The sequence below is a fragment of the Pelodiscus sinensis genome, chromosome 6 (genome assembly GCF_049634645.1).
Source record: "Pelodiscus sinensis isolate JC-2024 chromosome 6, ASM4963464v1, whole genome shotgun sequence".
Lineage (NCBI taxonomy): Eukaryota > Metazoa > Chordata > Testudines > Trionychidae > Pelodiscus > Pelodiscus sinensis.
In genome coordinates this window covers 52828263-52848177 of record NC_134716.1, presented here as the reverse complement: position 1 = coordinate 52848177, position 19915 = coordinate 52828263, and the positions used below count along the sequence as shown (strand labels likewise).

The 19915-nt window shown below is 41.2% G+C and overlaps 1 protein-coding gene across 1 annotated transcript in view; it reads right to left on the bottom strand.

Moving 5' to 3' along the window:
• The window catches only part of LOC142830058 (uncharacterized), a 405158-nt gene that overhangs the window by 285631 nt on the left and 99612 nt on the right, over nucleotides 1-19915 (bottom strand). Inside the window, exon 2 of the mRNA XM_075932894.1 lies at nucleotides 1756-1823. Within this exon, the coding sequence (XP_075789009.1) occupies nucleotides 1756-1823 (68 nt within the window). The remainder of the gene's footprint in view (nucleotides 1-1755; nucleotides 1824-19915) is intronic.

Below are 19915 nucleotides of genomic sequence, written 5' to 3'. Positions count from 1 at the left end.
GCCACCCTAATGCAGGCAAATGTTTCACTGAAGCCAATATATCTATTGGAGTCAGTCACAGTCCTGCTTATGCAAAGATTACTCTGTGATAACAATGAAGGTTTTAACAAAGCAGAGCTGGTCAGGAATGATCCATATAAATTAAAGATACATTTATGGGTTACAGTTTTCAGAAATACTTGAAAGAGCCATTTGTACAAAGGTTTCTTAATGATATATTGTATGAAGTCAATCAGAAATGAGAGTAAAAATAAGAGAGGACACCAAAGAGAATGCTGGTGACCCCCACGTGGCTGAAAGCAGAGGCCGAGGGACTGACATCCCAGTGTATTCTCCTCATTGAAGCCAAGAGTGGCAGGGCTGTGTCCCAGATCCTCATGTTCCCCATGTAGCAGAAGCCCTCTGATTCCAGGAGCAGAGCAGGGGAGCACTGTGGATGTTGCTGGGGGCAGTCCCAGAGACAGTCACACTTCCTTCCCTGCCCCCTAGCATGGAAGCCCGAAGCTGGAGCTAGGCAGTGTGTTGCAACTGCTCCTCTGGCTGGTGCCATCGTGTTCCCTTCGCTCCTTCTGCTACTGGGGCAAATCATTAAAAGCTCAACTGCAAGCCCCCTTTTCTCACACAGGTGGGACGAGTCACAGGGTTGGGAGACAGAGCTCCATGAATGGCAGAACCCTCAGGGAACAGGGTACATAGCCTTTAGCTACCCCCTCACCACATACAGCACCTAGGTACCCCTGCCCTGCCCCCTGGGCTACCTGTTGCTCTCACACAGCCCCTAGGAACTCCCCTGCCCACACACAGGCCTGAGCTACCCTTTCCTGAACCCTGAACTACCTGCCTTCCTGCACAGGGCCCCTAGATATTCCTCTTTCTACACCCTGAGCTAGCCTCTCCCTGCACCTTAAGCTGTTTTCAAATTCTTGAGCTGAGTCTCCCACCTTTGAGTTATAATTTTTGGCTAAGCCTCCTCACCACAATCATAACAGACTAGGTGGCTTTCTGGGGTGAACTGGGGTGGAGGTGGCTCTTCCTCTCTTGATCTGCCATATGGAGCTGGCTTGAACCCCTTCCCTCAAAATAGAAGTCATACTACACCTATATCTGATTCTTCTGAAGTCATTACACAAGGGGGCTGTGTCTACACTGGGCCACTTATTCTGGAAAAGCAGCCGCTTACTTTTCCGGAAAAGCAACGATGATCTAATGTAAAATCGTCATTGTTTTTCCGGAAAAACTATGCGGCTCCCATTTGGGCAAAAGTCCTTTTCCAGAAAAATTGTTCCGGAAAAGGGCCAGTGTAGACAGCACAGTAGTCTTTTCCGCAAAAAAGCCCCGATCGCGAAAATGACGATCTGGGTTTTTTTGCAGAAAAGTGCGTCTACATTGGCATGGACGCTTTTCCGGAAAAAGTGCTTTTCTGGAAAAGCATCCTGTCAATGTAGACCCGCTTTTCCGGAAATACTTATAATGGAAAAACTGTTCCGTTTTAAGCATTTCCGGAAAAGGGTGCCAGTGTAGACGTAGCCGTGGAGAATAGAGGAACTTCCATAGAAAGCAATGGTATTAAGCACAGTATAACCAGTGAAAGCTATATCAGATTCAGAATCTGACTCTGTGTACATGTTGAGAAAAGAAAGGGCAGCATACTAATCATGGCAAGTTGTCCTTGAACCACACAGACACCCCCCAAATCTCACAGTAAGGCATGCACAACTACAAAAAGATGGATTTAAGTTCCATATTAACAATTACCTCCACAAGAGATCACAGTTGTCAAAGTGCCAGCATTTTCTTTGGGATCTGAAGTTAACACCAGTTCCCTTTCAGAGAAAGAATACAAGCACTCTCAGTCATGTGATAATGATAAGCATATTAAATATATTTTCAATATCTTTCCTGCCCTGAGTGACCTTGTCAGCAAGCATGTTTGACACAATGAATACACTAAAATGACCTAAGGTTCAGAATATCTCTCTCAAATATTTCCCTGGTTGAGATGATTTTCTATTAAGTGATCTCTATTATAATTCACAAGCATTTTGAGCTAAACAAATACATTGATTTCTCAAGCAGCTGCACAATTCCTGGACACTTAACAGATCAGAGATTTTGCATTTCATCCATGCTGTGTGACATTGTCAATCTCCTGCTTAATTCAGGGATAGTGCAGAGTACTTGATGTCACATTTATTGGCATTTGTCTTAACCCCCACACAATTGGAAATTGATGCATCACACATTGTATATTGGCTCAAAAGAGTTAGGGGTGGGGATATGGTAGATTTTTTTTAAATGTGATTCTGAGAATTCTGGCAGGCACATTTTAAAAGTCATGCATACACACATAAATAGTATTAAAAAACTAATAATATGTCTATATTATCCACATTTTAGATAAATAAATCCTAGGGTATGTCTAGACAACAGAGCTTTTCCGGGATACCTCCAGTATCCCGGAAAAGCTCTGCCACATCCAAGGAATGCATCTGCTTTTCCGGAAAAAAAGTCAGAAAAGAGGATGGGTTTTGTCAGCATCCTTGTAAATCTCATTTTATGAGGAAGAAGGGATGTTCTGAAAGAGTCTTCTTTCTGACATTTGGCCTTGTTCACAATTTGTGTCTCTTTTTCTGACTTCTCTTTGCAGTGTAGACATAGCCCTAGATATTGTCATGAATCAAATACATTTGGAGAAATTTTGCATGTTGCCAGCCAGAGGGTCACGTAAACCTTGGAGTGAATTATCTGGCCACTGAAACACCTGATTTCAAGTTTAGTGCAAATGTTTTGCATGACATTACTTAAAAATAGAAGCCACAATAACTCACAAGTAATATGCAGAACTTAAGACACAAAAACAAGAGTATAAGCAGTGCATTAAATCAAATCCAGATGTTACACACAATAAATCAAAACTGTCAAACATTACTTATAGCGAATTCAGTTAAAACCACTGTAAAGTCCCAAATAATCCCAATATAGCAACAATTTAAACTTCAATCTCAAAAGGAAAAATACCACATTGCCACAACACAGCCCATTCCACCCAACCAACCCTACATTACTGTAGGGTTTCTTGTGCAAGAAGATCTTTACAGGTAAGTTTCTTGTGCAAGAAAATCTACTTAGATGACATTTGTTGTGATGTTTTATCACTGTTTTTGGTACTACTGTGCTATGGACATGCTAAGCTTTAAAAGGGGGGGAGCGGGTTGTTAAACACTGCAAAATGAATTTTTCATCCCTAAAACATTCTGAAAGCAGGAGATTCAGTCTAACCACCAAAATATATTAGTTGGATGAATGTGGTGTATTTTTTGTAAAGGAAACAATAACTATATTGATATTTCAGTGTTTAAATCTATCCAGTGTTCTACAGTGAAAGTTAGAAATTGTTGCAGACCTCATTGTTACTGTAAAATTGGCTAACGTGTAGCAAAGTGTAGAAGACTGTCAATAAAAGCCTGTCTCCCCCAAAAAATATTATGGTGTAATCCTGCCTGAATCTGACAACAGACTTCCAGAGCATATTCTTGAAAAAGATAGAAAACAATTTAGTTAATTTTAAAAAATTGCTCAGTGTATTGACTATCAAATGGATTTCGCAGTAGTGAACTACTGCAGGTAACTTTAGCTAAAAGAATCTTTTAAAATATATAACAATTGTTTTGAACCCTGCCAGAAATATTCTACCTAACAGTGACCGCTGTGTAAACTGGACCAAATTTTGTAAACTTTACTAAATTTTATGAAGTTGATACATCTTGTGTTTTGACATTTTTGCCTTGAGTTATTGACATGTTTTAAATTATTCTGTTTTATGTCCATTCTGAATAGAACAGAAACATGTTACTAAAGGTCTTTAGTAACGGACTGCCTCAGGTATTGAGCAGAGAGATTCATGATTTAACTGCTTCTCCAAACAGGCATACATATAGCTTCCTAATAGGCTTTTTTAACCAATTGGCATCTGTGAGGTATAAGTGGATTACAGAGGTTTGTTTATTTGGTTATATTTTTACACAGGTCTCTGAATAATTGTCATACATAGCTCCACTTCCTCAAATAGGAAATCAAATGTAGTAACTACCTGACATAACCCTTTTATTGATTAAATGTTCATTTAGGAAAAACACACTCATTTCACCTCCAATGCCATAGTATAGTTTTGCCTCTGATTTTATAAAGTGAGCTGAGATATATTAAAACTAAAGAAACCCATTAAGTCACAGAGGATGAATTTTTTTCTAGTAATGGTTTTTGTCTTTTTTTTTCCAGATACAAATATAATGGGAAACGCATACATTTATCATTTCTGAAAATTAACCCTGCAAGAGACAAATCATTTTGCATCTTCTCTAAAGAGATATTTTTACAGTTCTAATAGGCCTGGCCAGCAATCTTTCAGAGTGTGAACTGGATTCCTGTACCACTGAAGTCAATACGTGTTTTGCAGGAGCAGGCCTCAGTAAGGTACGTCTATCTACAATGCTATTTCGGGATACTGGAGAATCCCAGAAGTGTTGGAGCATAAGCTTTCATGGGCAAAAACCCACTTTGTCAGATGCATGTAGTGGAAATTTCCAGAGGCAGGTATAAATATGCAGGCCAGAATCAGGCTAGAGATAATAAGGTGAAGCCAATCAGGGAGGATGAGGCCCACTTCTAGTAGCTGATCTATAGGTGTGAATACCAAAAGAGGAGAAACTGCTTTTGTAGTTAGCTAGCCATTCACAGTCTTTGTTTAATCCTGAGTTGATGGTGTCAAACTTGAATATGAACTGTAGCTCAACAGTTTCTCTTTGAAGTCTGATCTTGAAGTTTTTTGCTGCAGGATGGCTACCTTGAGATCTGCAATTGTGTGTCCAGGGAGATTGAAGTGTTCTCTAACAGGTTTTTGTATATTGCCATTCCTAGTATCTGATTTGTGTCCATTTATTCTTTTACGTAGGGACTGTCCAGGTTTTGTTGGTGTTTACACCTCCTGATCAGCTGCTAGAAATGGGCCTCACTCTCCCTGACTGAATTAACCTCCGTATCTCTAGCCTTATTCTGGCCTGCATATTTATACCTGCCTCTGGAAATTTCCACTACATGCATCTGACGAAGTGGGTCTTTGCCCACAAAGCTTATGCTCCAACACTTCTGTTAGTCTATAAGGTGCCACAGGACTTCTCACCGCTTTTGCAGATTCAGACTAACACGGCTACCCCTCTGATACTAGAGAATCCCAAAATACCTATCCTGTGTCTTCACAGCAAGCCCGTTATTTCAGGCTCATTAATCCGGTGTTCCTGTAAACCTCATTCTACAAGGAGTAAGGGACGTTTCAGAATAGCACTGTATTTTGAAATTTGGTGCTGTATAGACAGCGCCAAATGACAAAACAAGCATCGAAATGGATACACAATTTAAGTCACGCAAATTGTGTATCTTATTTTGAGTTATGATGCTATGTACACACCCCCTAAAAGATAAATGTCAAGGTTGTAGGATCAGACTCTATTTTTTGTCCTTATGCAAAGCTAAGGTAACCCCCGCAGCTTTTACATGGCAGAAATAAGTTCACTTATATAAAGGATAATTAAAAACCAAGTAATGCTTTCCATATTTTCTGTTACTGGGAATGTAAAAACATGGCAGCAATCATGAATCTAATGAAAAGTTAAACTGCACAATGAAAAGTTATTAAAGTATAACATCTACTTGACATCCCATGAACAATTTTAGCAGGGATTGTTATTAATATTTTCATGCCATGATAGCAATCATAATCTAAATTAAAATATACAGCAGAAATAAAATTGTTATATTGGCTGACCAATGTCAGCCTTTCCTGAATTACTACAGCACAGGTGCTATATCTGCAAACATCAATAGGTGCAAGTTGCAGTCTAGAATCTGAAATGGGGTTATAGTGTCCTTGGGATGCTGCAGTATCAGGGTATGTCTACACTACAGTGTTATTTCGAAATATCTTATTTTGAAATAGTTAATTCAAAATAAGTTATTTCGAAATTATGCATCTACACACAAAATGCATTTCGAAATAGCATTTTGCTATTTCAAAATATTGCATCCACACTGAGTGGACACCGAATTGCATTTAAGGCCGGCTGGAACCAGGTCCGGCAGGGCATCAGGTCAGGAGTTACTTTGTGTGGCTGCTGCCTGAGGCTATCTGAGGCCTGTGCTTAAAGGCCCCTGCCCCACCCCCACCCCAAAAAGCCAGTTCTCAGCTTTCCTTGCTTGCTTGCCTACCTCAATGAGGGACAGCAAAGCATTCTGTCTCTGAGTGCTCTGGTTGCCCTCGCTCGGGATACCACAGCACTCTGCAACATGGAACCAGAGCTGCCCCTGGGCACTCTGGTGCATCTCTTGGGCACATTGCTGTGAGCCTGGCTGCACTTTCTGCAGGCTGCCATCCAGGAGGTCTATTGAGGGGCTGTCAGTATCTAGGAGGTCCTGCGGGAGAGTTTCCACCCTGAGGAGCACAGAGAGCCTCCCATGACTGCCCCACTGGGGGCTTCTGCCTCATTCCTCCCTCACGTCCTTCCACTTAACGCTCCCTAAGCCCCCTTCCTGATGTAAAATAAAATACATGTATTTTCATGAATACAAACTCTCTTTATTTAACAAAACTGGGGCGAGGGAATGAAACTCTGGTGAGGCTGGGGAAAGGAGGTGGGAGAGGGGAGAGGGAAACCTGGGAGGAGGGAGCTGGAAGGGGGAAGCAAGGGGAAGAAGGGGGAGGGGAAGCTCCGGGCTCAGGGTTGGGGATCTCACCGGAGCAACTTGATTTTCATGCAAACCTGCTCCTGGGATTGCATGTGACTTTTGGTGGCCAGGCTGGCAGCTATCCTGCCATAGACGGCTGCATTCCTCCATCTAGTGCAGAGATCATGGATGTTGGGTTATCCCCCCCCCCCACACCTGAATAAGGTCCATGATCTCCACCGTGGATCAGGAAGTTGCCCGCCTTCTCCAAGCCCTGTCAGGCTCCTGGGAGCTGACAGACTGCTCCTGGGGAGCGGTGGAGGGCTGGCTGCCAGTGGCTTGCTGGCTCATGTTTTGGGGCCACTGGGTTGGGGCAGTGACTTCTGGCTCTGGGCTGGCAGGCTTGGAGCTGGCACAGGCACTGTGGCCAGAGTCAACCCCTGTAAGGGCTCCGGGGAGGGAGAGGAGTGTTCTTGGTTGAGGCTGGAGTGGCCACCAAGGCACCCTAGGAAGTCTGTAGGCCCCCTATTTTGAGATAAGTGTCTATACAGCACTTATTTCGAAATAGCTATTTTGAATTTGGCATTATTCCTCATGGAATGAGGTTTACCAAATTAAAAATAAGCGCTCTGCTATTTTGAATTAATTTCAAAATAGCAGTTTGGCTGTGTAGATGCTAGTAAAGTTATTTCAAAATAACGGCTGTTATTTCAAAATAACTTTAATGTGTAGACATACCCTCAGAGATGCCTGATAAAAAATACTAGCTGTACTACAGTTAAAAACAAGACAAAGCATTTATTCTGCTCTAATGTCCGGGAAGATGCATGCGTAGCATGACGCAGTGTCGCAGCTTCTGCAGTGTTTGTGATGCAAGGGGATGGAAATGCCAGATAAACTGGAGAAAAACAAATAATAAAACAACAAAATCTCTTGGTACAAAGCCAAGCATAATCCAAATTAACCAAAGAGAATTGAGTTACAACATTCAGTCAAGTGAATTTGGTTAAAAGTGTGTACCTGCCTTAGAAAGTAATTTCCTCACTATTTGCACTAATGCTGTTCAGACTAGGCTTGAGTGTGTACATTTGTTGACACCTGCTTAAACACCAAAGCCACGCAATTATTTCATTCTTTGTGAAATGTTCACTGTGTGCAGTCAGTCATCTCACAATGAAAAAGTTCCAACAATGGGGCCCTGTCAGATTTTTGGCATAGACTCATCCAAACACATAAAAACAAGTTTAAACACTATCATTTATGCATAAGCCTTTCTTGGCATCTTTCCTCAGTTGCCACAATTTGCAGCCAGAAAACACTTATTTCTACTTTTCTTACTCTAGAAATAATCTAGCCATAAGTGGATCTAATTCCTCCCCAGAAGAGAAACAGCCTTGTCAGGGCTTGGTTGTGTGTATATTTGAGGCATCAAGGTTTCCATTTACTGCACAGCTGCATTGACTCGAAAAGCTGGTGCTGAGCCAGAGTTCTGTACCCACTGAGAGCTGTCTGGAATGATAAACACACAGCTGCCTGTGGAAAGGGCCACAAGCATAATGGATGGCCGTGTTTCAGCTAGACCTAGGATAGGCCTACACAAACCATTAATTCACTACTTGTGTATTAAATATTGTAAAACATGCAAAATTGTGAGCCATCACAATGGCTCAAGATGGGAAAGGAAGGTGGGAGGAATAGTGAGGATCTGTAAATACTTTCCAAAGGTATGTTCTAGTGCTGATTTATGACTAGTAAGCTGTCTTGCTGCAAATAGTTCATAAAGCCTATGACCTAAGTACTTGCCCACAGGGCCACAATAACATTTATGTAGCATAAATTAATGTGTTTCAGCCGCTAATTCAATTTGGCTAGCTAATTCTTCTGGTTTTGGCAGAGCCTGACCTCTGCAACAAAGTACAGTCCTTGCAGCGATGACTCACAGTTCTGGCTGTGTTTTGTTTTAGAGTCACACACCACTATGAACAAAGAACGCTATTAGTCAAGGAGCCATAAAAATGTATCTCCAGAATATGTTTGGATCAGTGCTAATTGAAACTTCCTTTTTATAGGAGCCTGATCGAAACCAGCTGTGGCAGTCAAGCAAGAACAGGCATACACACATACACACTCTCTCTAGAACTCTGACAAATTCAGTGATAAGCAGCTGGAGTATTAGGCAGTACAATCTGAATAAATGCCTCTAATTGGTGGACACACATGGTTATCTTGAGACATCACCAGAGGAAAAAACTCTCCACTGAACAAGGATATTCTATAAGCAGTTTTTTTTCTCATTTCTTCATCCGAAGGTTGTGTTAGGAACAAAGAGAGATTTTTAGGACTATCTGTAAAGATGTTGTACCCGGGAAGTGCTTAATAGAAGTAAATCTTCAAAAACAATACCCAGATCTACATTTCTCTTCTGTCAAACATAGTGGCTACGTCTATACTGGCATGATTTTCCAGAAATGCTTTTAACAGAAAAGTTTTCCATTAAAAGCATTTTCGGAAAAGCACGTCTAGATTGGCAAGACGCTTTTCCACAAAAGCACTTTTTGCGGAAAAGCATCCATGGCCAATCTAGACGCGCTTTTCCGCAAAAATGCCCCGATCGCCATTTTCGCGATCGGGGCTTTTTTGCGGAAAACAAATCTTTGCTGTCTACACTGGCCCTTTTGCGCAAAAGTTTTTCGGAAAAAGACTTTTGCCCAAACGGGAGCAGCATAGTATTTCCGCAAAAGCACTGACAATCTTACATGAGATCGTCCGTGCTTTTGCGGAAATTCAAGGAGCCAGTGTAGACAGCTGGCAAGTTTTTCCGGAAAAGCGGCTGCTTTTCCAGAAAAAGTGGCCAGTCTAGACACAGACAGTCAGTACCATCTCTGACCTTTTTCTACTCCTAGTCAGAAGAAAATCTGTATCATCAGGAGCAGCTGGCTAAATATGAATTCAGTGATCCTGGTAAAAAACAGTGTAAAGTGCTTAGAAGTAGTCATCTGATCCACGACATCATCTACTACTAAATAGACTTGCTTGTAGATAAGTTAAGTCTTTCTGGACTATTTAATGCTGTTGGATGCCCACAAACTTATGGTGGCAAAATAATTTTCTTCTACATGCAACTGGTTAGCCAGGCAATTGCATTCTATCCTCCTATCAGATTCAGATGTGGAGGCAGTGATTTACACATTCATAATCTTTGGCGTTGATTATTGCAGCTCATTATCTCTGTAAAGAAAGCTATCCTCTCTGAGACTAAGGGTACGTCTAGACTACCGCATTTCGTCGACGGAAGTTTTGTTGACAGATACTGTCGACAAAACTTCCGTCGACAAAGAGCGTCCAGACACATTGAGTTCTGTCGACAAAGCAAGCTGCTTTGTCGACAGAACTCCGTAGTCTGGACGCAGTGTTACAGGCAATAACACCTTCAGTCGACAGAGTTCTGTCGACAGAAGGTGTTATGCCTCGTAAAATGAGGTATACCAGCGTCGACAAAACTGCTGAGTTCTGTCAACGTTATGTCGACAGAACTCAGTGGTAGTGTAGACGCTGGTATAGTTTTGTCGACAAAAGTCCACTTTTGTCGACAAAACTAGGTAGTCTAGACATACCCTATGTCTACACTACACTTCCTTTTCAGAAAAAGATATGCAAATTGCACTCCGCAATTTGTGTACCTTTTTCCAATTGTTTTTTCGGAAGAGGCTTTTCCCGAAATTTGGCCCATCTACACTGGGCCAAATTTCAGTAAAATCTCCTCTTTTGGAAGAGCCCTTCTTCCTCGTGAAATAAGGTTTACAGGGATTCCAAAAGAGAGCATCTGCTCATCCGCAAAAAATGTTGGAAGAGCAGACACATTCCCTGGACACGGTGTAGTTTTTCTGGGATACTCAGGTATCCCGGAAAAGACTCCATAGTGTAGACATAGCCTGAAAAATCCAGGTCACAATAGTACAAAACATATCTGCTTGCCTGTTTAGCCACACACATCACTGAACACATCATGTGAGTACTCCTCTCCCTATGGACTGGTTCCCCATCAAAGCCATCCATGGGATAGGTCCTTGCTCCCTTAATATTGCCTCTTTCTCCATGACTATAACTTCCCAGAGCAATGAGACTTTCAACCAATGGTGGAAGCTCATGAGTGTCAGAGACAAAATATTCACATGGACTGGACTACGGAGCTCACTCCTGCAGGGGAGAAACATAATTTATGAACTAGCCTAATTAAATAAATAGATGCAAGATTAATTTCTCCAAGTTAGCTGTAGGTCAATGAGCTCTTAACACAGGAGCTCACTCTGGGTATGTCTAGACTACATGGCTCCGTCAACGGAGCCATGTAGATGAGTTTACTAGACATAGGAAAATGAAGCGGTGATTTAAATAATCTAATCTAGACATACCCTCTGACATGCAAACAAACATTTAACTCCTACAGCAGTGGTCTACAGCCTTTTTAAGCATAAGATCACTTTTTGAATTAAAGTGCAATTCAGGATCTACCTCAAACCCAAACACCCTTGCCCTGCCTCCTTCCCACTCCTTCTCTGAGGTCCTGCCCCTGCTCACTACATCCACCCTCCCACATGCTCACTAGCTTTTATCAGGCTGGAGGCAGAGGGTTGGGGGGCAGGAGGGGTTTAGGACTTGGGCCAGGGTTCAGAATGCAAGCTCCAGCTAGGCACTGCTTGCCACAGGTGGCTTCTGACCTAAGGTCAGCTCACCCTTACCCTGGCCCTGCACCACTCCCAAAAGTCAGCCAGAAAATTCTCTCCATCCCTTCCCCCCTTTGCTCTGTGGAGATGGGGTACAGGGAGAGGCACCCTGACATCATCACCCTCTCTTCTTCCTGTGTCTTGCACAGCAAACAGGAGACTCCCAGGGCGGAGGGGAAACCCCAAGGCAGAGGGCAGGAACAGCACAGCAGTGCTGAGAAAGGCAGATGAAGTGCCAGCACTTGATAGCCTCCCAGTGAAACCTCTCAGGATCACCTGTCAAAGGTTCCAAGATCTACCAGTAGTTCCTGATCTACTGGTTGGTGACCACTGTCCCACAGGCTGGGAGGGAAGGAAGAAAGAGCAAGAAAGGAGAAATATTTAATGCACTATGCAGAGTTATTATAGTAATTATTCCTGATAAAGTTTGGATTTTATCAGTATGATCAGAGAAGATACTTTATGATTAGTTTTGTTTATCCAATTTGGCCAAATGCAATGACACATTTTTTAGCATTCTCCATGACTAATCCTCATGGGACACAGGGTTGGCATGCTGCCATTATTGAAGTCGATTTGCCACTTGCTGCCAAAGTTTTTTTAACTTTTAAGGTGTTCTTGGGATGCATAATTGCCTCTGTAATTCCAGGCAGCACTGACATCAGGAACACCTTTTCTTATCTGTTTAGGCAAATGAGGTTTGCTATTATGACATCTAAATTTGCTTATCACAATGGCCTCTACATGAAGCTACACTTGAGGACAACTTGAAAGTTATAGGTGGGACAGAATGTTGTTACTCATTTGGTAAGTGCTGTTACCTAATGGCATACATTATGCTGAAATTTGCACCACCAGATAATCAGAGCCAGAATTAACGTTACTTTAGACTACAATCTAAGGACCTGATTTCTCAGGCAATTTCCTGAGCAAGGTGGGGAATGTACATGTGCAAACAGGTGGGTGGGATTAGTTTTTTGTTTTTTTTAATGGATTACACACGTATGTATTTGAGTGTATTACACATGTATTTGAGTGTTTTACTAAAATTATCACCCTTAGCTTTATTTAGGGAATATTCCTTAAATAATTAATTATCTGAATGTGTAGATGGAAATTTCTACAAACCTGGCAATTCCATATTTAGCACATGTAATTACGGGCACCATAACAAAGGCTACAAATTTCACCATATCTATATATACTTTCATATAAATAAATATATATTGCAGTGATTTGGTTGCAAGATAAAATCTCTTGGAAGAGGAGGGTGAATGTTGCATTTTCCTGGCTATCCTGACCACATTTCTAGCAAGAAGCAAAGCATATAATGAACAATATAGTTATTGTAATGGATGCAAGTAAGCTGTATTTTATATCCCTTAAATATATGGATTTTAATACACATGATTAGAATACCTTTGATTTTTAAAAGCAGTTTTCACCTTGAAACACCATTAACAAGTGTATCAGTAAAGATAGTTGGTAAGGCTTTTAAACAATTTTACACATTTTAATGGTGTGTTAAGCTTGAAAGGGAAGAATGTCAGATTGGTTTGATAAAGATATCAGAGGTGCATTTGTAGAGAGAGATATAGAAAGAAATGTTCTCTTTTATGCCATGATAGGCAGAGAAAACTTACATACAGAGTATATCATATATTGATTATGTGATACAATGCACTGATGCTCCATTCATGCAAAATACATGTATGTTGAGGAGGAGGAGGAGGAGGAGGAGGATTTTTGCACTTCATCTGCTTAGTTGCTACCCCTTCTAATTCCAGTGTAAGACTATTCTGTGCTAATGCTTTTTTCTGGTCTCACTTCCTTAACATACGAATCCCTAAAATGAAAACACAAAGGGAAAAGTTAAAACTCAGTCCTTAAAAACCTAGTGAAGCAACTGAAAAAAACCCCATTATAAGGGTTCACAGCATTCCATGTGGCACAGATAGCTGTGGGTCCTGAGAATATATTTTTAAAAGCCCCTTTATTACTCAAAAAGCAAACCGAATACCAACCTGAAGGCAAAAATTGCTAAAATACTGAAACCAAAAATCTGTGCTAAAATAGGATGAAGACTGGGCATCTATTGCCTTTTATTTCATAATTAAACAAACAGGATTGGTCAAAAATGTATAGCTCAGGACTAAGTGTCAACATTATTTCTGCTCTGAACCAAAGGTGAATTTTGGCAGACCAAGTGAATTTCAAAGCCAAGGACATCTTACTGAGAATGCCCTGCCACCGCTCCTCTCTTATTTAAACCTGCCTCTCCTCTCCAGCCAGCAGAGATGACTGGAAACAAAAGGCATTATATGCTGCATTATGCCTTTCAGAGCTATTCCCACATCATCAGCCTGTGACTTTTATGCACAATTTGACATAGATTATTGTTGAATTATTACCTAGTAAAAGCACTATTGTACTAGTAATTCTGCAGACTGAATACAAAGGAGCAATTTTGATACTAGTATTAGCCTCTGGTATCTCATTGAGGAATACTTGTATATGAGGTGAGGGCACCTAACCTAACCTCTCTGATACTGGTACCCAACACTGGTATTGTGGCAAGTGTATTCAAACATAAGCGTGCCCTTCCAAGATTCATCACTGATCTCACAACGAGTACTATGAGTAGAGAAGCACCATTTTCACTTTTCCTTCCTTCCAACTACCCCTGGATCATAGGAAAATTTCCTCCATTATATTTTCCCTCAATAGAGCTAGCAGATTTCCTGAGCAAACAAATGTACATTAAATCCACTCATTCAGATGTACTGTAGATGTTTGCCAGATTGTATGTTAAATCATATGCCTGAAGGTAAGACCTATGCTTATTTTATTTTTTAAAGGCTTGAGAAACAGCTCAGCCAAGCTGACAAGGGCTGAGTATGAATGACTGTTGCATTTTAAACCTGTCAGTAAAATTGCATTTGAAGTACTGCCTCTCACAGAGCATACAAGCGCCTGGCTTTTTTGATAACACTGCAATTTTGCCTGTCAGGCCCTCCCCACCACCCGCTTCACTAAAAGCAGATCTAAAGGTATATTCACAAAGGCTGATGGCACTTGAAAGCAAATCTGCCAGGATGAAGAGCCAGGCTGGACAAACAAGCCATGACCAAGACATCATAAGTCAACCATGTCAAATAAACAAGTGGAACTACCAGCATAGCCGGTGTCAGGGCAGTGCAGCCCCAGCAGAATGTCACACTCCCCCCCCTTCAGAGTCCCCCCCTCCAGCCGCCTGCTCTCTCTTCTTATGTTTGGATGACGAAAAGATAGAGTAGGAAATTTAGGAAACATTTGGCAGACAAACAGCCCCAGGAGACTCTTTAACTGCAAGCAGCAGCAGCTTTCTTTCCTTTGTGTCCTATACTGCATATTTCATCTCCTCCTCCTCCCCCACCATCCAACCCAGACAGTCTGGTATAATACTGAAGAAATAATTACTTTAATACTAATAGTCATGAAAATGGATGTTTAGTAACACAAAAGCCTTTCAAACTAGGAAGGTACAAGCTTACAGCTATTCACCCTCATGCTATGCTCAACAAACGCATTACTCCCACGTGGTGCAGAAAGCTATGGGCCCCATCCTTAGAACAATAGATTTTTAAAGGGGCCCCTTTTTGATTCAGAAATAAATTTTCCTCTATTCATTCTTTTTTATTTAGATCCTGCAGCCCTCTCTACTCTATTATTCTTTCTTATCACTGAAGGGAGGCTGTGATCTTATTTATCAGATCCTCAGAAGGCCCTAATCCGTAAGGATTTTCATAAGGGTTATGCTGGGCCTAAAGATAAATGTGTGCATTTGGAAGTGTGGTTTAATAGTCTGCCCACTAGCTTAACACCTCTCAATTAGTCTTCTAGCTCTGTCACTGAATTCATGTATATCCCTAGGCAAGTCACTTACTCTAAAGCAAAAATGAGTAAATAAATAACTCCCACTCTATGAATTCAGGAGCGGTGCACTGTAAGGATTTGAAATTAAATTTGTATGGGCTAGTTTGTTACTAGGGCTACAATTTTCTAACAAGGTTTCCTCCAAGTTATGTGGCAGCACTGCCCTGCAGCAGCTTAATGGGGTGGCTGGACAAGAGGCACCCTCAGCTACAGAAGCAGCCACCAGGCAGCTCCCTGCATGGCAGCCCTGAACCCCTGGGCAGGGCTCATTAAGAAGCTGTGAGACTGTGCTGCCATGCACCTTAGAGGAAACTATTTTCCAATATTCTATGAATGTTCACTGTTTTCACAAATGCGGGAAGGAGTCCTGTGGCACTAATAAGGTGCCACAGGACTCCTCGCAGCTTTTGCAGAGTCAGACTAACACGGCTACCCCTGTGATACTTGTTTCCACAAATGTTCATGCTCATGTACCCTTATTCTCCAAAATAACCCTGGAAAGCCAACACAAAAGGAGATGCAACACACTCAAAGTGAAATAATTAAAATGTGAATGAATAACCTCTCTAGTCCAGTACCCTCAGCACCTGACCGGTGCCAAACTAGAGAATTTGTCAAACCACAGGCAGTCAATATTATCTAGCAACATTACCAACACGTCCACTGCTTATTGGCTCTTAGAAGACATTTGGGGTAAATTGGAACTAAATAACAACACAGAACACTGAGAGCCAGGACTGTTGGCTGTAAACAAACTTCATAGGACTGTGGGAAACTTTATAGGGCGTGGGATAAGTGGACATGTGGCAAACTAAATTCATGCCAGACCCTGGATGTTGATGGACCAGAATGTACTGGACTAGAGAGGTTCAATGTGTAGTCATAGTATTCTTTTCACCATTTGGCCAACTGTAATCGGAAGCTTAGGGCCCACACAAAAATGCACAACAAGTTTATATGTACAACTAATGCCAATGTTCTTTCAAGGGCCCTTTTAGAGTAGAAATCATTTCTTTGTGGGTAAATATTAGGGTGCGTAACATTAGGCCAATCATTTCATGATGCCATGACCCTTATCTTTCTAAAACTCAGTTTAGCCATTTCTAAAATGGGCTAATTTTCCTTTTATAATCAAAGAGTTAACATAGTAAAGAATGACTTTGCTTCCTGACTGCTCTTCAAATCTCTTGTTATATGTAGCTAAAGATAATGGTGAAGCTTGTGGTTTAGTTCTTTGTAGCTATGAACTGAATCAAAATTGAAAGATCTAAATTAGCAATGGTTAATAATATACTCATTAAAGCAAAACAACTTTTTTTGGTAACAGTATGAAATAACTTATTTTATAGTTACATGTGTACAATATAAAAATGTCATTTCTTTTTTTTTTTTAAGGTTTAGAAGAGAAATCTGTTAAGATAAACATGATCAACTCCTAGACTTCCTCATTATCAAAATCAGGCAAAGTTCATTCTTTCTGTTTTAAAAAAAGGTTCTTTTGGGAACAAGATTGTTACTGTTTTGGTGACATCATTTATGTCTCAAAAATTCCTTTCTGAGTATGTATCCCAAATCTGTTTGAAGCTTAGACATCTCCAGACAGATGAAGTCATAGCATCTATTTTGAAAAATCCTTTGAAATATAATCAATAGTTTCTGCATGATTCAACAAGGGAAAAACTAAAGAGCACATACAATTCCTCTGTGTTAAACTAATGTGTTTAACTAACATTCTCCTAGATTGTTCTTTTTCTCCTTTCATGGGCAAGTCAAAAGAATATATCCTAGACTTAAGGCCTCTCATATAATATGGTGCACATTTCTCAACTGGTTTTGCTTGTGAAATGTAAATACTTTTTTAAAAAGCTTTTACATGTAAAGCCCAGGCTTTTGGTAACATTTAGGTCAACTTGACATGCTTAGAGAATTAATAAAGGCCTTTCCCTTTCCATACTAACATAAGATCAACTCATTAGCAGAATTAAACCTGTGCTAACAAGATGTTATTCTTATACCAGTTTTTTTCCCCAATTTTTCCAATATGTTGGAATGAACCAACATGGCTACAACTATACTGCATACAACTTATATAGACATTTGTTCTGCATTTGTTCTTGTTTATTTTTTATTAATTTGAATTAATCAGTAGAAGCATCTTGAGATGTTAAGGCAAAAATAATTTGCCTTATAGTGTGCCCCCAGCTCAGCACACTTGCCAACACCCCTCTCTCTGGGGATAGATGTCTGGCTAGCAAGAAGGGGGCAGGAGTGGCCTGGGGGTAGGTGTCTGGCCAGGGACAAGGGGCAAGAGTGAGCTGGGGGTACCGTCTCAACAGAAGGAGTGAATGGGTTGGGGAGGCGGTTGGGCTTGCATAGCAGAGGGGATGTGGGGCAGCCAGGGGAGGGGAGGAAAGGTTTGAATGGAAGAGGGGTTAATGGAAGAAGGGACCCAGCCCCAGCAACTCCTCCCTGGTGGCACAGAACCATAGGGTATGAAGAAGGAGCTGGAGCTGGAGCAGCCCGTGCCTGGAGTGGACGGTGCTGTTGGCCACACAAGCAGCTGAGGATAGAGGCAGAGTCAGGCAGCAGCAGTGACATGAGGATGCAGATGACATGATCAGTGACCAGTGCCAGGTGCCCAAGAAGGAATGAAGAGAACATACAATCATCTTGTCAGCTGTTACCAGCTTCTGATAACAGAGGCTAGGGACACCATTAGAATCATAGAATACTAGAACTGGAAGAGGCCTTGAGAAGACAGAGTCCAGTCTCCCGCCCTCACGGCAGGACCAAGCACTGTCTAGACCAGTGTTTCTCAACCCTTTTTTTTTTTTAAATAAAGAACTCCTTTAAAAAAAATTTATAAGTACCCCCAGCACCTACAGTTTTCAGACACACAAAATGTTTTTCTACCGTTGCAACATATTTGTTTAAACAACTTAATCGTAGCTGGGCAGCCAATGAAATTTTTGGGTGTAAAAGCACAAAAATAATAAAATGCTGTAAAACTTAAAACAAAAAGTCAGTTTTCTCCAAATTTCAGTTCTGTTGACATACCCCCCCCCCCCCCCCAGACTTCTCTCAAGTACCCCAAGGGTACTTGTACCACTGCTTGAGAAAAACTTGTCTAGACCATCTCATATAGACGTCTATATAACTTGCTTTTAAATATCTCCAGAGATGGAGATTCCACAACCTCCCGAGGCAATTTATTCCACCCTGACAGTTAGGAAGTTTTTCCTAATGTCCAACCTAAACCTCCCTTGCTGCAGTTTAAGCCCATTGCTTCTTGACCTATCATCAGAGACCAAGGAGAATAATTTTTCTCCCTCCTGCTTGTGACACTCTTTTAGAGTCTTGAAAACCATTATCATGTCCCCCCTCAGTCTTCTCCTTTCCAAACTAAAAAAGTCCAGTTCTTTCAGTCTTCCCTCATAGCTCCATTGATGAACCTAATCTCCCTTGAATTTATCTAGCTCTTTTTTTAAACCCTGGTATAGTCTTGGACTTCACAAGACAGACAGATAAAATAAACACATTAAAAAAGTCCACTCCTCCTTCCACTGAAGTCAACAACAAAATCTTCAGAGGGTATATTTACAGTGCCAAAAAGGAATGTTCTTACCATGGGTCAGCTAACTTGTCTTACATAACTTGAGTTAAAATAGTAGGGAACACAAACCAACATGGCTTTAAACTCAGTTTAAAGCCTATCGAGGCATCTGGGATTGAAGTCGAGCTGCAGACCCAAGTTAATAGCCAAGTTGCTATTTTTTCATTGCTATTTCTCCCAGAGTTAGCTAATGCTAGTTAGCTAATCTGAGATAAGCACACCACTTTCTTCTTCAGCGTAGACCTATCCAGCGTAGACCTAGACTACACTGGGAGCAGGGGTAGGCCCCCAACAAATATAAAGAAACTTATAATAAAAGGCCAAATCCAGTGCCGACGTGAACATTAACATTACATCATCTCACTGACAAGGAAGGCTTTACAAGTATCTTTTCTAGGCAATCAGCTGGGCATTTTTAGAACTTTATGCTGCTGGCCCTATGCAAACATCCAACATATTGACCCAAAGGTGGTGTTTACCTTCTCTCTCCACTATCATGCTGCTCTCTTTCTGCTGTCACCTAGTAACCATCTGAAGTGGAAAGAGAGCACTGAGAGTGGAGTTAGAAGAAAATGGAGAACACAATTACTGAACCCTGGTGGGGATGCTGCTTTAGTCTTCTCACAAAGGCCCAAGGTAAACTATGTAATGTATTACAGGTCTAACCAGGAAGTAATACAATTTTCTGTAGACCAGTCTTGGTGTAAGTTACTTTGATGCAGTCTGTGCTCTCCAAAAGCAGCACTAATTTCTATGAGCCTTCAATTCCTCACTCTAAATCCAAGTCATTTTCTTCCTCACACAGGCTCCTGTGAAGAAATACTGGCCCTATTAATTCAATGGCAAAATTCCCTTTTACTTTAATACAACCAGCATTGAGTTTCTAATATTTATTTCTCAGTTTCAGCCTCCTCTCTGCCACAAATCAGCTACTACTCAGCTTCCA